We start from the raw sequence: 14,387 nt of genomic DNA on the forward strand, positions 1-14,387 counted from the left end.
CAAGTAGCAATATTTTTCACTCTAGATCAAGTAGCGATATCTTTCACTCTAGATCAAGTAGCAATATTTTTCACTCTAGATCAAGTAGCGATATCTTTCACTCTAGATCAAGTAGCAATATTTTTCACTCTAGATCAAGTAGCGATATCTTTCACTCTAGATCAAGTAGCAATATTTTTCACTCTAGATCAAGTAGCAATATCTTTCACTCTAGATCAAGTAGCGATATCTTTCACTCTAGATCAAGTAGCAATATCTTTCACTCTAGATCAAGTAGCAATATCTTTCACTCTAGATCAAGTAGCAATATCTTTCACTCTAGATCAAGTAGCAATATCTTTCACTCTAGATCAAGTAGCGATATCTTTCACTCTAGATCAAGTAGCAATATTTTTCACTCTAGATCAAGTAGCGATATCTTTCACTCTAGATCAAGTAGCAATATTTTTCACTCTAGATCAAGTAGCGATATCTTTCACTCTAGATCAAGTAGCAATATTTTTCACTCTAGATCAAGTAGCGATATCTTTCACTCTAGATCAAGTAGCAATATTTTTCACTCTAGATCAAGTAGCAATATCTTTCACTCTAGATCAAGTAGCGATATCTTTCACTCTAGATCAAGTAGCAATATCTTTCACTCTAGATCAAGTAGCAATATCTTTCACTCTAGATCAAGTAGCAATATCTTTCACTCTAGATCAAGTAGCAATATCTTTCACTCTAGATCAAGTAGCGATATCTTTCACTCTAGATCAAGTAGCAATATTTTTCACTCTAGATCAAGTAGCGATATCTTTCACTCTAGATCAAGTAGCAATATCTTTCACTCTAGATCAAGTAGCAATATCTTTCACTCTAGATCAAGTAGCGATATCTTTCACTCTAGATCAAGTAGCAATATCTTTCACTCTAGATCAAGTAGCGATATCTTTCACTCTAGATCAAGTAGCAATATCTTTCACTCTAGATCAAGTAGCAATATCTTTCACTCTAGATCAAGTAGCAATATCTTTCACTCTAGATCAAGTAGCAATATCTTTCACTCTAGATCAAGTAGCGATATCTTTCACTCTAGATCAAGTAGCGATATCTTTCACTCTAGATCAAATAGCGATATCTTTCACTCTAGATCAAGTAGCGATATCTTTCACTCTAGATCAAATAGCGATATCTTTCACTCTAGATCAAGTAGCGATATCTTTCACTCTAGATCAAGTAGCGATATCTTTCACTCTAGATCAAATAGCAATATCTTTCACTCTAGATCAAGTAGCAATATCTTTCACTCTAGATCAAGTAGCAATATTTTTCACTCTAGATCAAGTAGCGATATCTTTCACTCTAGATCAAATAGCAATATCTTTCACTCTAGATCAAGTAGCAATATCTTTCACTCTAGATCAAGTAGCAATATTTTTCACTCTAGATCAAGTAGCGATATCTTTCACTCTAGATCAAGTAGCAATATCTTTCACTCTAGATCAAGTAGCAATATCTTTCACTCTAGATCAAGTAGCGATATCTTTCACTCTAGATCAAGTAGCAATATCTTTCACTCTAGATCAAGTAGCGATATCTTTCACTCTAGATCAAGTAGCAATATCTTTCACTCTAGATCAAGTAGCAATATCTTTCACTCTAGATCAAGTAGCAATATCTTTCACTCTAGAACAAATAGAATCGAGTCCAAAAATGCTATGATAGAAGGATTTCCAGAGTGAAACTCTTCATGGCGAAGGGAATGTCTTGATGCTACTGAAGGACTCTTGATCTGAGGAGCTGTACCTTGATGCCGGTGAAAAAACTTTGATCTGAGGAGTTGTGCCTTGATGCTACTGAAGGGCTCTGAGTTGTGCCTTGATGCTATTGAAGGACTCTGAAGAGTTGTGTCTTGATGCTACTGAAGGACTTTGAGGAGTTGTGTCTTGATGCTACTGAAGGACTCTGAGGAGTTGTGTCTTGATGCTACTGAAGGACTCTGAGGAGTTGTGTCTTGATGCTACTGAAGGACTCTGAGGAGTTGTGTCTTGATGCTACTGAAGGACTCTGAGGAGTTGCGTCTTGATGCTACTGAAGGACTCTGAGGAGTTGTGTCTTGATGCTACTGAAGGACTCTGAGGAGTTGTGTCTTGATGCTACTGAAGGACTCTGAGGAGTTGTGTCTTGATGCTACTGAAGGACTCTGAGGAGTTGTGTCTTGATGCTACTGAAGGACTCTGAGGAGTTGTGTCTTGATGCTACTGAAGGACTCTGAGGAGTTGTGTCTTGATGCTACTGAAGGACTCTGAGGAGTTGTGTCTTGATGCTACTGAAGGACTCTGAGGAGTTGTGTCTTGATGCTACTGAAGGACTCTGAGGAGTTGTGTCTTGATGCTACTGAAGGACTCTGAGGAGTTGTGTCTTGATGCTACTGAAGGACTCTGAGGAGTTGTGTCTTGATGCTACTGAAGGACTCTGAGGAGTTGTGTCTTGATGCTACTGAAGGACTCTGAGGAGTTGTGTCTTGATGCTACTGAAGGACTCTGAGGAGTTGTGTCTTGATGCTACTGAAGGACTCTGAGGAGTTGTGTCTTGATGCTACTGAAGGACTCTGAGGAGTTGTGTCTTGATGCTACTGAAGGACTCTGAGGAGTTGTGTCTTGATGCTACTGAAGGACTCTGAGGAGTTGTGTCTTGATGCTACTGAAGGACTCTGAGGAGTTGTGTCTTGATGCTACTGAAGGACTCTGAGGAGTTGTGTCTTGATGCTACTGAAGGACTCTGAGGAGTTGTGTCTTGATGCTACTGAAGGACTCTGAGGAGTTGTGCCTTGATGCTACTGAAGGACTCTGAGGAGTTGTGCCTTGATGCTACTGAAGGACTCTTGATCTAAAGGGTTGAGTCACCCACCCTTTTTCACATCAATCCTGCCTCCCTGTCATTCCCCTGTGTGAGCTCCACGGTTACTGAGCTTTCCCGTACACATAGCAAGCTCTCTCGTAATCCTGCTTTATAAAAAATATTTGTTTATAAGCGAATTTGGAAAAAAATATACATCCGAAATTTCGTAACCAGTGAAAAAGACCTTTGCAGATCGCAAGATTCAATTCTCAATGGCAGCTGTTAATTGTAGTTAAAAAAATATCACAGCATCCAGATAATCTTTATTAGAGAGATCACCATATAAAGATTATAAGAGACTCGGGGGTAAAAGAGAATAAGAGGAGAGAATGTAATGTACAAATGTAATTTAAAGAGAAGTTAGAAGAGAATGAGAGAGATGCACTTGGGGGGGGGGATGGGTAAACAAGATTAAAACTTGTAGTCGGGACACAGGAAGATCTTAATAAAATCAGTGATGGGACTCTTTGAGAGTCTCTTCTCGCTGGTCCTGTAGTGTGTGTCTGAGAGTCTCTTCTCGCTGGTCCTGTAGTGTGTGTCTGAGAGTCTCTTCTCGCTGGTCCTGTAGTGTCTGTCTGAGAGTCTATTCTCGCTGGTCCTGTAGTGTGTGTCTGAGAGTCTCTTCTCGCTGGTCCTGTAGTGTCTGTCTGAGAGTCTATTCTCGCTGGTCCTGTAGTGTGTGTCTGAGAGTCTATTCTCGCTGGTCCTGTAGTGTCTGTCTGAGAGTCTCTTCTCGCTGGTCTTGTAGTGTGTGTCTGAGAGTCTATTCTCGCTGGTCCTGTAGTGTCTGTCTGAGAGTCTCTTCTCGCTGGTCCTGTAGTGTCTGTCACCTTGTAACACCAGTCGTCTCCAGCATCCCAGCGTATACCTCAAGTTGTCTTTATCTGTGACTTGTCAAGGGGATGTAGGAAGAACCTTACCTACCTTTGATATACCTCTGATGAGTCCGGAGAGTTTTTTCTACTCCCGGCCTTGGGCTAGGCTCGTCTGGTGTTTGGTGAACCAGGCTGTTGCTGGTGGTGGCCCCTCTGGCTCAAATATACATCACAGCCAGGTTGAACTGGCACCTGGTGAAGCTGTTTGCTTAGTTTCCTCTTGAAGACTTCTACACCTTACAGTAGGAGTGTATCTGTAGCCTGTCAGGAGACGATAAAATAATAATAATAATAATAATAATAATAATAATAATAATAATAATAATAATAATAATAATAATAATAATAATAATAATAATAATAATAATAACTACTGTCTTGTCCGTATGCACAGACCTGTACTGTACCTGTTTGTGGTTCTCCAATTACCGTTGATACATGTTCTGCACTGGACTATCTAATTTCCGTTTGTAATCCTCAAAGAAACTCTGTGTGTGTGTGTGTGTGTGTGTGTGTGTGTGTGTGTGTGTGTGTGTGTGTGTGTGTGTGTGTGTGTGTGTGTGTTTGACACAGTTTTTGTGACCTCTAATACGGCTTTTCACTGATACATTTAACAGCTTTTAATAGTGGCAATAACATCATTCTTTTAATAAATACGAAATAAAGACAAAGGAAATTAGCAACATTAATCTTCAGAAACTTCAAGACGCATCAAATATTTATATGAGGAAAAGTTTCAAAAACACGAACGAAAGGCCTTCTTATTTTTATTTTTTTTGGCCTCTCAAAAGAGTGGATTTTCTCACGACATATAAAACCCTCAACAAGGTTTTCAGTGTTTTCGTGAGAGAGGTGAGAAATTAGAGAAACTGCTGGTGAGAGAGCCTCTCTCTCCCTAGGCTGAAGCATAAATATTAGACAGGCATTATACACGTGCGAACCAGCCTTTCAATATGTCTAGCTGCAGCGAAATATATTCTCTAATTTACATGAGGCTACAAAGTAGCTTCTAGTAAATATACTTGAGAATTTTTAAGTGGGCCATGATTTTCAAGTGTGCCTGCACGCTTGCTGATTTGCAACACCCTATAAAGCACTCACAAGGACTGTAATTTTGAGGTGTTCGTGACTGCCTCGCTGGAACCAGATGATGCCAGTGTTTCCTGAAGTTCTCTGTGTTGACCTACAGCTCTTACGGTCCCATTAGATGATACCAGTATTTCCTGAAGTTCCCTTTGTTGACCTACAGCTCTTACCGTCCCACCAGATGATACCAGTGTTTTCTTAAGTTCTCTGTGTTGACCTACAGCTCTTACCGTCCCACCAGATGATACCAGTGTTTTCTGAAGTTCTCTGTGTTGACCTGTAGCTCTTACTTATTCCTGTAACTGTCAATAGTACTTCCTGAAGCTCGATTTTTTAGGGGTCACACCTTCTATTGCCAAACAAGCTTCCTCCTGTCTCACCAGTTACCACCTACCCCACCAGTTACCACTTGTCGCACCAGTTACCACCTGTCGCACCAGCTGCCCTCAGTCTACCGTGACACGCTAGCTAATATGTCTCCACGCTCGCTAATTATAGTTTTCTTCACAGCAAAAACAGTTCCACAACCATTAAAGAACAATTAAAGAATAATGAAAATTTTTTCTAGATTTTTCAACTCGACAAAATCATTGTTTTCAGACACACGTTTCCAGCAGCTCCTTCGCTGGAAGAGCAGCGGCAGAGCAATAAAATATCCTCGGAAATAATTACTGATCCAGAACGCGTATAAAATATATTTTTTTTTTTGTTAAAAGCAATAAGATGGCGAGTTGATCTTGTCAGATTAAGTGCCTCAGTGTGGTTGAGGGATATATTCTCGCTTTTCTAACTCAGGAGGGAGATATTCCCTCCATTCTGCCTCATGAAGGAGGTATCCCTCCTAACTCATGAGAGAGGTATTCTCGTCTTCTCCACCAAAGTATTCCTCGAGAGAGAGAGAGATATTCCTTTCTTCTTTACCTCAGTATTCCCCTATGAAAGAGGTATCCCGGTCCTTCCTACCTCAATATTCCCCACGAAACAGGTATTCCCGTCTACCCTACCTCAATATTCCTCATGAGATAGGTATCCCAATCCGCGAATCGCCACACAAAGATCCATCTCCCGCAGAAATATTCCCCGAACACAGCATCACCCTGCATTTGAGGAAGAGCTAGACCCGTAGGGGGTGTCAATGGGAGTGAATTACCGAAATACCTTGTGACATAACATCACAGAAATGATTTTGGAAAAATTTCTCTATTTCCACTATGCCAAAATGTCAATTTTCACGCCTCAGATATGTCAAAAAAAAATTTTTACATTTCACTAGACAGTTAAAGAACAAACTAGTTTCAGTAAATTAATTGGTAATAAAAAATTTCTTTATTCAGTTGAAAAAATATATATTTTATCTAAAATTCGATGTACCATTTAACAATTACAAATCAATTAAAATCTGTCAGCCTTTGTCAATGTCCTCAAACGCGTTCTGAGTTTCTTTTTTTTTTTTTGGAATTGTTTCTGACAGAATTGTTCGTCTGACTTGTGCGTTCGGGGCTAGAATTGTGCGCATGACAGCATAATTGTGTGCATGATAGCATAATTGTGCGCATGACAGCATAATTGTGCGCATGACAGCATAATTGTGCGCATGACAGCATAATTGTGTGCATGACAGCATAATTGTGTGCATGACAGCATAATTGTGCGCATGACAGCATAATTGTGTGCATGACAGCATAATTGTGTGCATGACAGCATAATTGTGTGCATGACAGCATAATTGTGCGCATGACAGCATAATTGTGCGCATGACAGCATAATTGTGCGCATGACAGCATAATTGTGTGCATGACAGCATAATTGTGCGCATGACAGCATAATTGTGTGCATGACAGCATAATTGTGCGCATGACAGCATAATTGTGTGCATGACAGCATAATTGTGCGCATGACAGCATAATTGTGCGCATGACAGCATAATTGTGTGCATGACAGCATAATTGTGCGCATGACAGCATAATTGTGTGCATGACAGCATAATTGTGCGCATGACAGCATAATTGTGTGCATGACAGCATAATTGTGTGCATGACAGCATAATTGTGCGCATGACAGCATAATTGTGTGCATGACAGCATAAATGATCGTCTGGCAGCATAAATGTTCGTCTGACAATATAAATATCCATCTAACACCAGAAATGTTCGTTCATTCATCAATGCTCGTCCAAAGCCAGAAAAGCTCGTCTAACGCCAGAAATGTTCATCCTACACTAGAAATGCTCGTTTAACACGATAAATGCCCGTTCAGAAATATTCGTCCAACGTCAGAAATGTTCATTTAGTACCACAAAGGTGCGTCAGTTGGTGCATAATTTCCTTGGCATTACAAATGATCAAAGGATGACATATATAGCAGCATGGAATTAAAGAGTATTTAGCAACGTGGGCGAGGGGAGGAGAAGACTAAGAAGAGGAGGAGGAGAGGCAACGAGAACAGCAGGATAAGGAACAGGAGGTCGAGGAAGAGGAAGAAGAAGAAGAGGAGGAGGAGGAGGAGGAGGAGGAGGGGTTGATTAAATGAGGAAGTGGGGAGGAATAGGGAGAGGAGGAAATGAGGCAACGGAAGGCAGACGAGGACGTAACCCGAGACACGGAAGAGGAAAAAAATGAGAAGGAAGCGAGGGGAGAGAGAGAGACAGAGAGAGATAGAGAGAGAGAGAGAGAGAGAGAGAGAGAGAGAGAGAGCTGTGCTGACACATGCTCACATACACCAGAAAGCTATGGTGATGTAAATGGGCTTGTATTTACAATCTCAAACATGTAGAGGTACACTCGAAGATTTACACTACCAAGAATTACGGAGTTGGCTGCTAAATACTCCGATAATCAATACTATCTTAAGAAAGAGAATTATTTAGCGGATAATACAGGGAAATTCCTGCTGGAAGGGGGAAGGGAAATTTCCTTGTGAAACACGAGCTTGGAGAGGAAACAGGGAAATTCTGGGGGAGAGGATGGCCAGACATTACCTGGTAAGAGGAAATTTTCGAGACAAAAAAATTCTTAGGGGAAAAAAAGGCCTCGAGGGAGAAAAAAATAGGAAAAGGCATTTCTAAAGCTTTTCTGGCTCAGAGATAAAGGCTTCCGAGACAAATAAGACGAGGCTTCACTCTAAGCTTTATATTTTATGTATGTATGTATATGTATATATATAGAACAAGCGATACAAGATGCAAAAGAATTACTGGGGGAGTTGAATGATATCTCTAGGCCATGATAACACCATGATAACACGATGATAACTCTTACCACAGCAACATCACGTACTGAAAGTCTAACAACATTGCTGGGTGCTCAGTGAAGGAATAACTTAATCATTTTTCCAGTGGGATTAAAAGCAAATAATTTTTTCTTTCATCTTCCTGAGTTTTTAAATCTGTGTGAGACCGATGTATTGAGTGTTGAGCTCTCTCTCGTACTCACTGAGTCCTCTCATTCTTATCTCTGTGTAGCTGATATATTGAGCGCAGAGCGCTCTCATTCTCACCGGCTTCCTAAATTAATCAAGCGGCCCTCGATGTGCTTTTGGTTAGGGTCGATGCGACATCGATGGCTTGTCTGGCTTGTGGTATTGATGGCTTGTCTGGCTTGTGGTATTGATGGCTTGTCTGGCCTGTGACATTGATGGCTTGTCTGGCCTGTGACACTGATGGTTTGTCTGGCCTGTGGCACTGATGGCTTGTTTGGCTTGTGACAATGATGGCTTGTCTGGCCTATGACATTGATGGCTTGTTTGGCTTGTGACAATGATGCCTTGTCTGGCCTGTGACACTGATGGTTTGTTTGGCTTGTGACAATGATGGCTTGTCTGGCCTGTGACACTGATGGTTTGTCTGGCCTGTGGCATTGACGGCTTGTCTGGCCTGTGGTATTGATGGCTTGTCTGGCCTGTGGCATTGACGGCTTGTCTGGCCTGTGACATTGATGGTTTGTCTGGCCTGTGGCACTGATGGCTTGTTTGGCTTGTGACAATGAAGGCTTGTCTGGCCTGTGACATTGATGGCTTGTCTGGCCTGTGGCATTGATGGCTTGTCTGGCCTGTAACACTGATGGTTTGTCTGGCCTGTAACACTGATGGTTTGTCTGGCCTGTGGCATTAATGGTTTGTCTGGTTTGTGGCATCGATGGCTTGCTGGGCTTGGGATATCTATGGCTTGTATCTGCCAATTGGTATCTATTGGCCAGGTGCTGTATGACTCCTATGAGTTTAGCGTTTCCCCATTAGTAAAAATATAATAATAATAATAATAATAATAATAATAATAATAATAATAATAATAATAATAATAATAATAATGATAATAATAATAATAATAATAATAATAATAATAATAATAATAATAATAATAATAATAATAATAATAATAATAATAATAATAATAACACTTTCACTAAGTGTTCTTATTATATGAAACAGCGATCCATAAGGTAAAAAAATGTGGAAGTCACTTATCAAATTTAGAATTAGGGTTCACAATACATTTATAGCATTTGGCTGTAAATATCCCCTCCTCCACCCTATACCTCCCCTCCCTCTTTATTTATGCGTTCCTTCCAAAGTCTGTATATCCAATAGCAATAACAATTCTATGCCTTTCTACGTCGTCCGTTGCCAGTTGTAACTTTAAAAATTCATGGAGTGACTTGAGAGCACATTCCAGAGCAGAGGGCCATGATAGATTTCAATATAACTCTGTAGCTAATATTGTAGCAGTCAATGCTGCTCTGGTCTACATGGAGACAGGTAGAAATAGAGCAGTAGTTACCTGGGGTATACCTGGAGGGCGTTCCGGGGGGTTAACGCCCCCACGGCCCTTTCCATGACCATGTCCTTCACGTTAGTTTACGTTAAAATAATTCAGTTTTAAAGGGTAGGCATACGTCACGGATACAAATAATTTTTTTTTGTGGTTGTGATGATGGTGGTGGAAGTAGTGGTGATGGTGATAGAAGGGGTGGTGATAGTGGTAGAAGGGGTGGTAGGGAAGGAGCTTTAGCATGGAAGGTAAATAGTGTAGCGGCACACAAAATGGCGCCTGTGTACTAGGAGGTGGATGGGAGTAGCAAGTGAATGAAGACTAACACCCAGGTGTTACTGCTAGCTCAGTAGGAGCAGCAAGTGTAAGGAAACTAACATCCAGGTACCTACTTAATGCTAGCTGAACAGGACAGCAAGTGTAAGGAAACTAACATCCAGGTACCTACTTAATGCTAGCTGAACAGGACAGCAAGTGTAAAGAAACTAACATTCAGGTACCTACTTAATGCTAGCTGAACAGGGACAGCAAGTGTAAGGAAACTAACATCCAGGTACTTACTTAATGCTAGCTGAACAGGGACAGCAAGTGTAAGGAAACTAACATCCAGGTACTTACTTAATGCTAGCTGAACAGGGACAGCAAGTGTAAGGAAACTAACATCCAGGTACCTACTTAATGCTAGCTGAACAGGGACAGCAAGTGTAAGGAAACTAACATCCAGGTACCTACTTAATGCTAGCTGAACAGGGCAGCTAGTGTAACCATACTAACTTCTATTTAACAACTTCTATACACTAAAGAGATTACATTAATAAGTCTGTCCTCAGAGCCTCGTTGGAGCTTAAAGTAATAATATTTATCTTATTTCTTGCAGATTACGTCCTTATGACGCGTCTGAAGCTCGTCAGATTTTATGTGAGTATTTAAATGGCTCTTTCCTATATTTTTTCCTTAAGATTTTAATGTTCTGAAAAGGGAAGCTTCGCAAACGTTTTGAATTCTAGCAGGATTGTTAGCCTCATTAGCATATATGTTGATATGGATATAAAACGCATACCGAAAGTATTGGAAAAAAACGATAAACAATGAGAAAACAGCTAACGGGACAACATATCGTTCTGTGTAGAGCTTTATCAAGTCATGACATGACAAAGCTCTCCACAGAGCCAAACGTCACCATAAATGCATGCTCTGCGGCTCTATCTCTACTGTTTATAAGATGACAAGTAACTCTTACAGATTCCTACTTAAATTCTCTGTGTTTATTTTCTGATTTTTTTTAAGCTGGAATATTTTATTTTTCCCGAGAATAATGGATTGACAGGAAAAAACGTAATAGAAATAAAACTGTGTATTTCGACTCTCAGTTGTCCTCATCATCATCTGTCAAAATAAACCACCATTTGAGACATTGGTTTAATACATTGTTAATTTTGTGTTTAATCAAAACAAAAGGAAGAACAAAAATATAATCATGCAATTTCATCCGCAACACCTCACCAACATCACCACTAAACCACCACCACTAAACCACCACCACTAAACCACCGTAACCACATCATCATACCACTGCATCCACATAGATAAACCTGTGATACACCACCGTCACATTACCACCAACGCAACAACAGAACCACAGAATCATCCCTGCCCTCCAGAATAAACACCCGCACCACAAGGAGTTATCAGAGAAATAATCAGTATTGTACTATCATGTTACCGCGAAGACCTTGTTGACTAACATGGCCACCGACTTGAGCAGCTGTCACCCATCATTACATCCCTACTACAAGCGTTACCCTTCAGTGCCACCTCCACACACTTATGCAACATATGGGAAACTTTATTGAAGAAACGTTTCGCCACACAGTGGCTTCATCAGTCCAATACAGAGACGAAAGGTTTAAGGAGGGGAGGAGTGTGAGGTAATAAGTCTCTCAGCCTGGAGTCGATGTTGTGATAAATGGTTTAAAAACGACAAGTTGAAGTGTTTTAATCTTCATCTTGTAGGTTTTAAACCATTTATCACACTATACTGAAATACTTGACGATATTATCACTGCTCCACTGAAGTCAGCAAGCTTAGAGTAACATGTTTCAACACTGTATAAACTCCGTCCTCAGTGATGGAATATACAGGGAAACAGTGTGTAACTATCATATAGAATAGGGTAGCAGCGCATTTCTGATGTATCCAATCTTACTAAATAAAAAATGAAAGTCATTTCTCACATACTCCAAGAGTGTATCGAGGACCTTCAAGGTCACCTGCAGCAAATATAACTGGATCTGCAAGACCGTAATTGAACCAGAACGTTAAGAGCAGTAAACCGGATTAAATATCGGACAGGTTGGAAATATATACCGTGGAGATGTTAAGCAGTATGTTAGTCTCGGCTCCACGGTGGACAAAAGACTAAGACAGTTTTATATCGTAGGAGTTAGAGGCTTTAGCAGGAACAAAATAGAGAAGGGAGGAGTGAAGGGTACTGGAGAAGGTATATATATATATATATATATATATATATATATATATATATATATATATATATATATATATATATTTATATATATATATATATATATATATATATATATATATATATATATATATATATATATACAGACATACATATGTGTGTGTGTGTGTGTGTGTGTGTGTGTGTGTGTGTGTGTGTACTCACCTAATTGTACTCACCTAATTGTGGTTGCAGGGGTCGAGACTCAGCTCCTGGCCCCGCCTCTTCACTGACCGCTACTGGACCCTCTCTCTCTCTCTGCTTCCTGAGCTTTGTCATACCTCTTCCTAAAACTATGTATGGTTCCTGCCTCCACTACTTCACTTGCTAGGCTATTCCACTTGCTGACAACTCTATGACTGAAGAAATACTTCCTAACGTCCCTGTGACTCGTCTGAGTCTTCAGCTTCCAATTGTGACCCCTTGTGTGTGTGTGTGTGTGTGTGTGTGTATGTAGTGTGTGTATGTAGTGTGTGTGTGTATGTAGTGTGTGTGTGTGTGTATGTGTGTGTGTGTGTGTACTCACCTAGTTGTACTCACCTAGTTGAGGTTGCAGGGTCGAGTCCAAGCTCCTGGCCCCACCTCTTCACTGGTCGCCACTAGGTCACTCTCCCTGAACCATGAGCTTTATCGTACCTCTGCTTAAAGCTATGTATGGATCCTGCCTCCACTACATCTCTTCCCAAACTATTCCACTTACTGACTACTCTGTGGCTGAAGAAATACTTCCTAACATCCCTGTGATTCATCTGTGTCTTCAGCTTCCAACTGTGTCCCCTTGTTGCTGTGTCCAGTCTCTGGAACATCCTGTCTTTGTCCACCTTGTCAATTCCTCTCAGTATTTTGTATGTCGTTATCATGTCCCCCCCTATCTCTCCTGTCCTCCAGTGTCGTCAGGTTGATTTCCCTTAACCTCTCCTCGTAGGACATACCTCTTAGCTCTGGGACTAGTCTTGTGGCAAACCTTTGCACTTTCTCTAGTTTCTTTACATGCTTGGCTAGGTGTGGGTTCCAAACTGGTGCCGCATACTCCAATATGGGCCTAACGTACACGGTGTACAGGGTCCTGAACGACTCCTTATTAAGATGTCGGAATGCTGTTCTGAGGTTTGCAAGGCGCCCATATGCTGCAGCAGTTATTTGGTTGATGTGCGCTTCAGGAGATGTGCCTGGTGTTATACTCACCCCAAGATCTTTTTCCTTGAGTGAGGTCTGTAGTCTCTGGGCCCCTAGACTGTACTCCGTCTGCGGTCTTCTTTGCCCTTCCCCAATCTTCATGACTTTGCACTTGGTGGGATTGAACTCCAGGAGCCAATTGCTGGACCAGGTCTGCAGCCTGTCCAGATCCCTTTGTAGTTCTGCCTGGTCTTCGATCGAGTGAATTCTTCTCATCAACTTCACGTCATCTGCAAACAGGGACACCTCAGAGTCTATTCCTTCCGTCATGTCGTTCACAAATACCAGAAACAGCACTGGTCCTAGGACTGACCCCTGTGGGACCCCGCTGGTCACAGGTGCCCACTCTGACACCTCGCCACGTACCATTACTCGCTGCTGTCTTCCTGACAAATATTCCCTGATCCATTGTAGTGCCTTCCCTGTTATCCCTGCTTGGTCCTCCAGTTTTTGCACTAATCTCTTGTGTGGTACTGTGTCAAACGCCTTCTTGCAGCCCAAGAAAATGCAATCCACCCACCCCTCTCTCTCTTGTCTTACTGCTGTTACCTTGTCATAGAACTCCAGTAGGTTTGTGACACAGGATTTCCCGTCCCTGAAACCATGTTGGGTGCTGTTGATGAGATCATTCCTGTCTAGGTGTTCCACCATTCTTCTCCTGACAATCTTCTCCATGACTTTGCATACTATACATGTCAGTGACACTGGTCTGTAGTTTAGTGCTTCATGTCTGTCTCCTTTTTTAAAGATTGGGACTACATTTGCTGTTTTCCATGCCTCAGGCAATCTCCCTGTTTCGATAGTTGTATTGAATATTGTTGTTAAGGGTACACATAGCGCCTCTGCTCCCTCTCTCAGGACCCATGGAGAGATGTTATCTGGCCCCATTGCCTTTGAGGTATCTAGCTCACTCAGAAGGCTCTTCACTTCTTCCTCGGTTGTGTGTACCGTGTCCAGCACCTGGTGATGTGCCATACCTCTCCGTCTTTCTGGAGCCCCTTCTGTCTCCTCTGTGAACACTTCTTTGAATCTCTTGTTGAGTTCCTCACATACTTCACGGTCATTTCTTGTTGTCTCTCC

The 14,387-nt window shown here is 41.3% G+C and overlaps 1 protein-coding gene across 3 annotated transcripts in view; it reads left to right on the forward strand.

Moving 5' to 3' along the window:
- Window positions 1-14,387, forward strand: part of LOC128696555 (galactosylceramide sulfotransferase) — a 371,235-nt gene that overhangs the window by 241,955 nt on the left and 114,893 nt on the right. For all 3 annotated transcript variants that reach the window (XM_053787869.2, XM_053787870.2, XM_053787871.2), the window contains exon 2: window positions 10,487-10,527. In XM_053787869.2, coding sequence (XP_053643844.1) covers window positions 10,498-10,527 — 30 coding nt within the window. In that variant the 5' untranslated portion in view covers window positions 10,487-10,497. The remainder of the gene's footprint in view (window positions 1-10,486; window positions 10,528-14,387) is intronic.

Source organism: Cherax quadricarinatus, chromosome 47 (genome assembly GCF_038502225.1).
Source record: "Cherax quadricarinatus isolate ZL_2023a chromosome 47, ASM3850222v1, whole genome shotgun sequence".
NCBI classification, from domain to species: Eukaryota; Metazoa; Arthropoda; class Malacostraca; order Decapoda; family Parastacidae; genus Cherax; species Cherax quadricarinatus.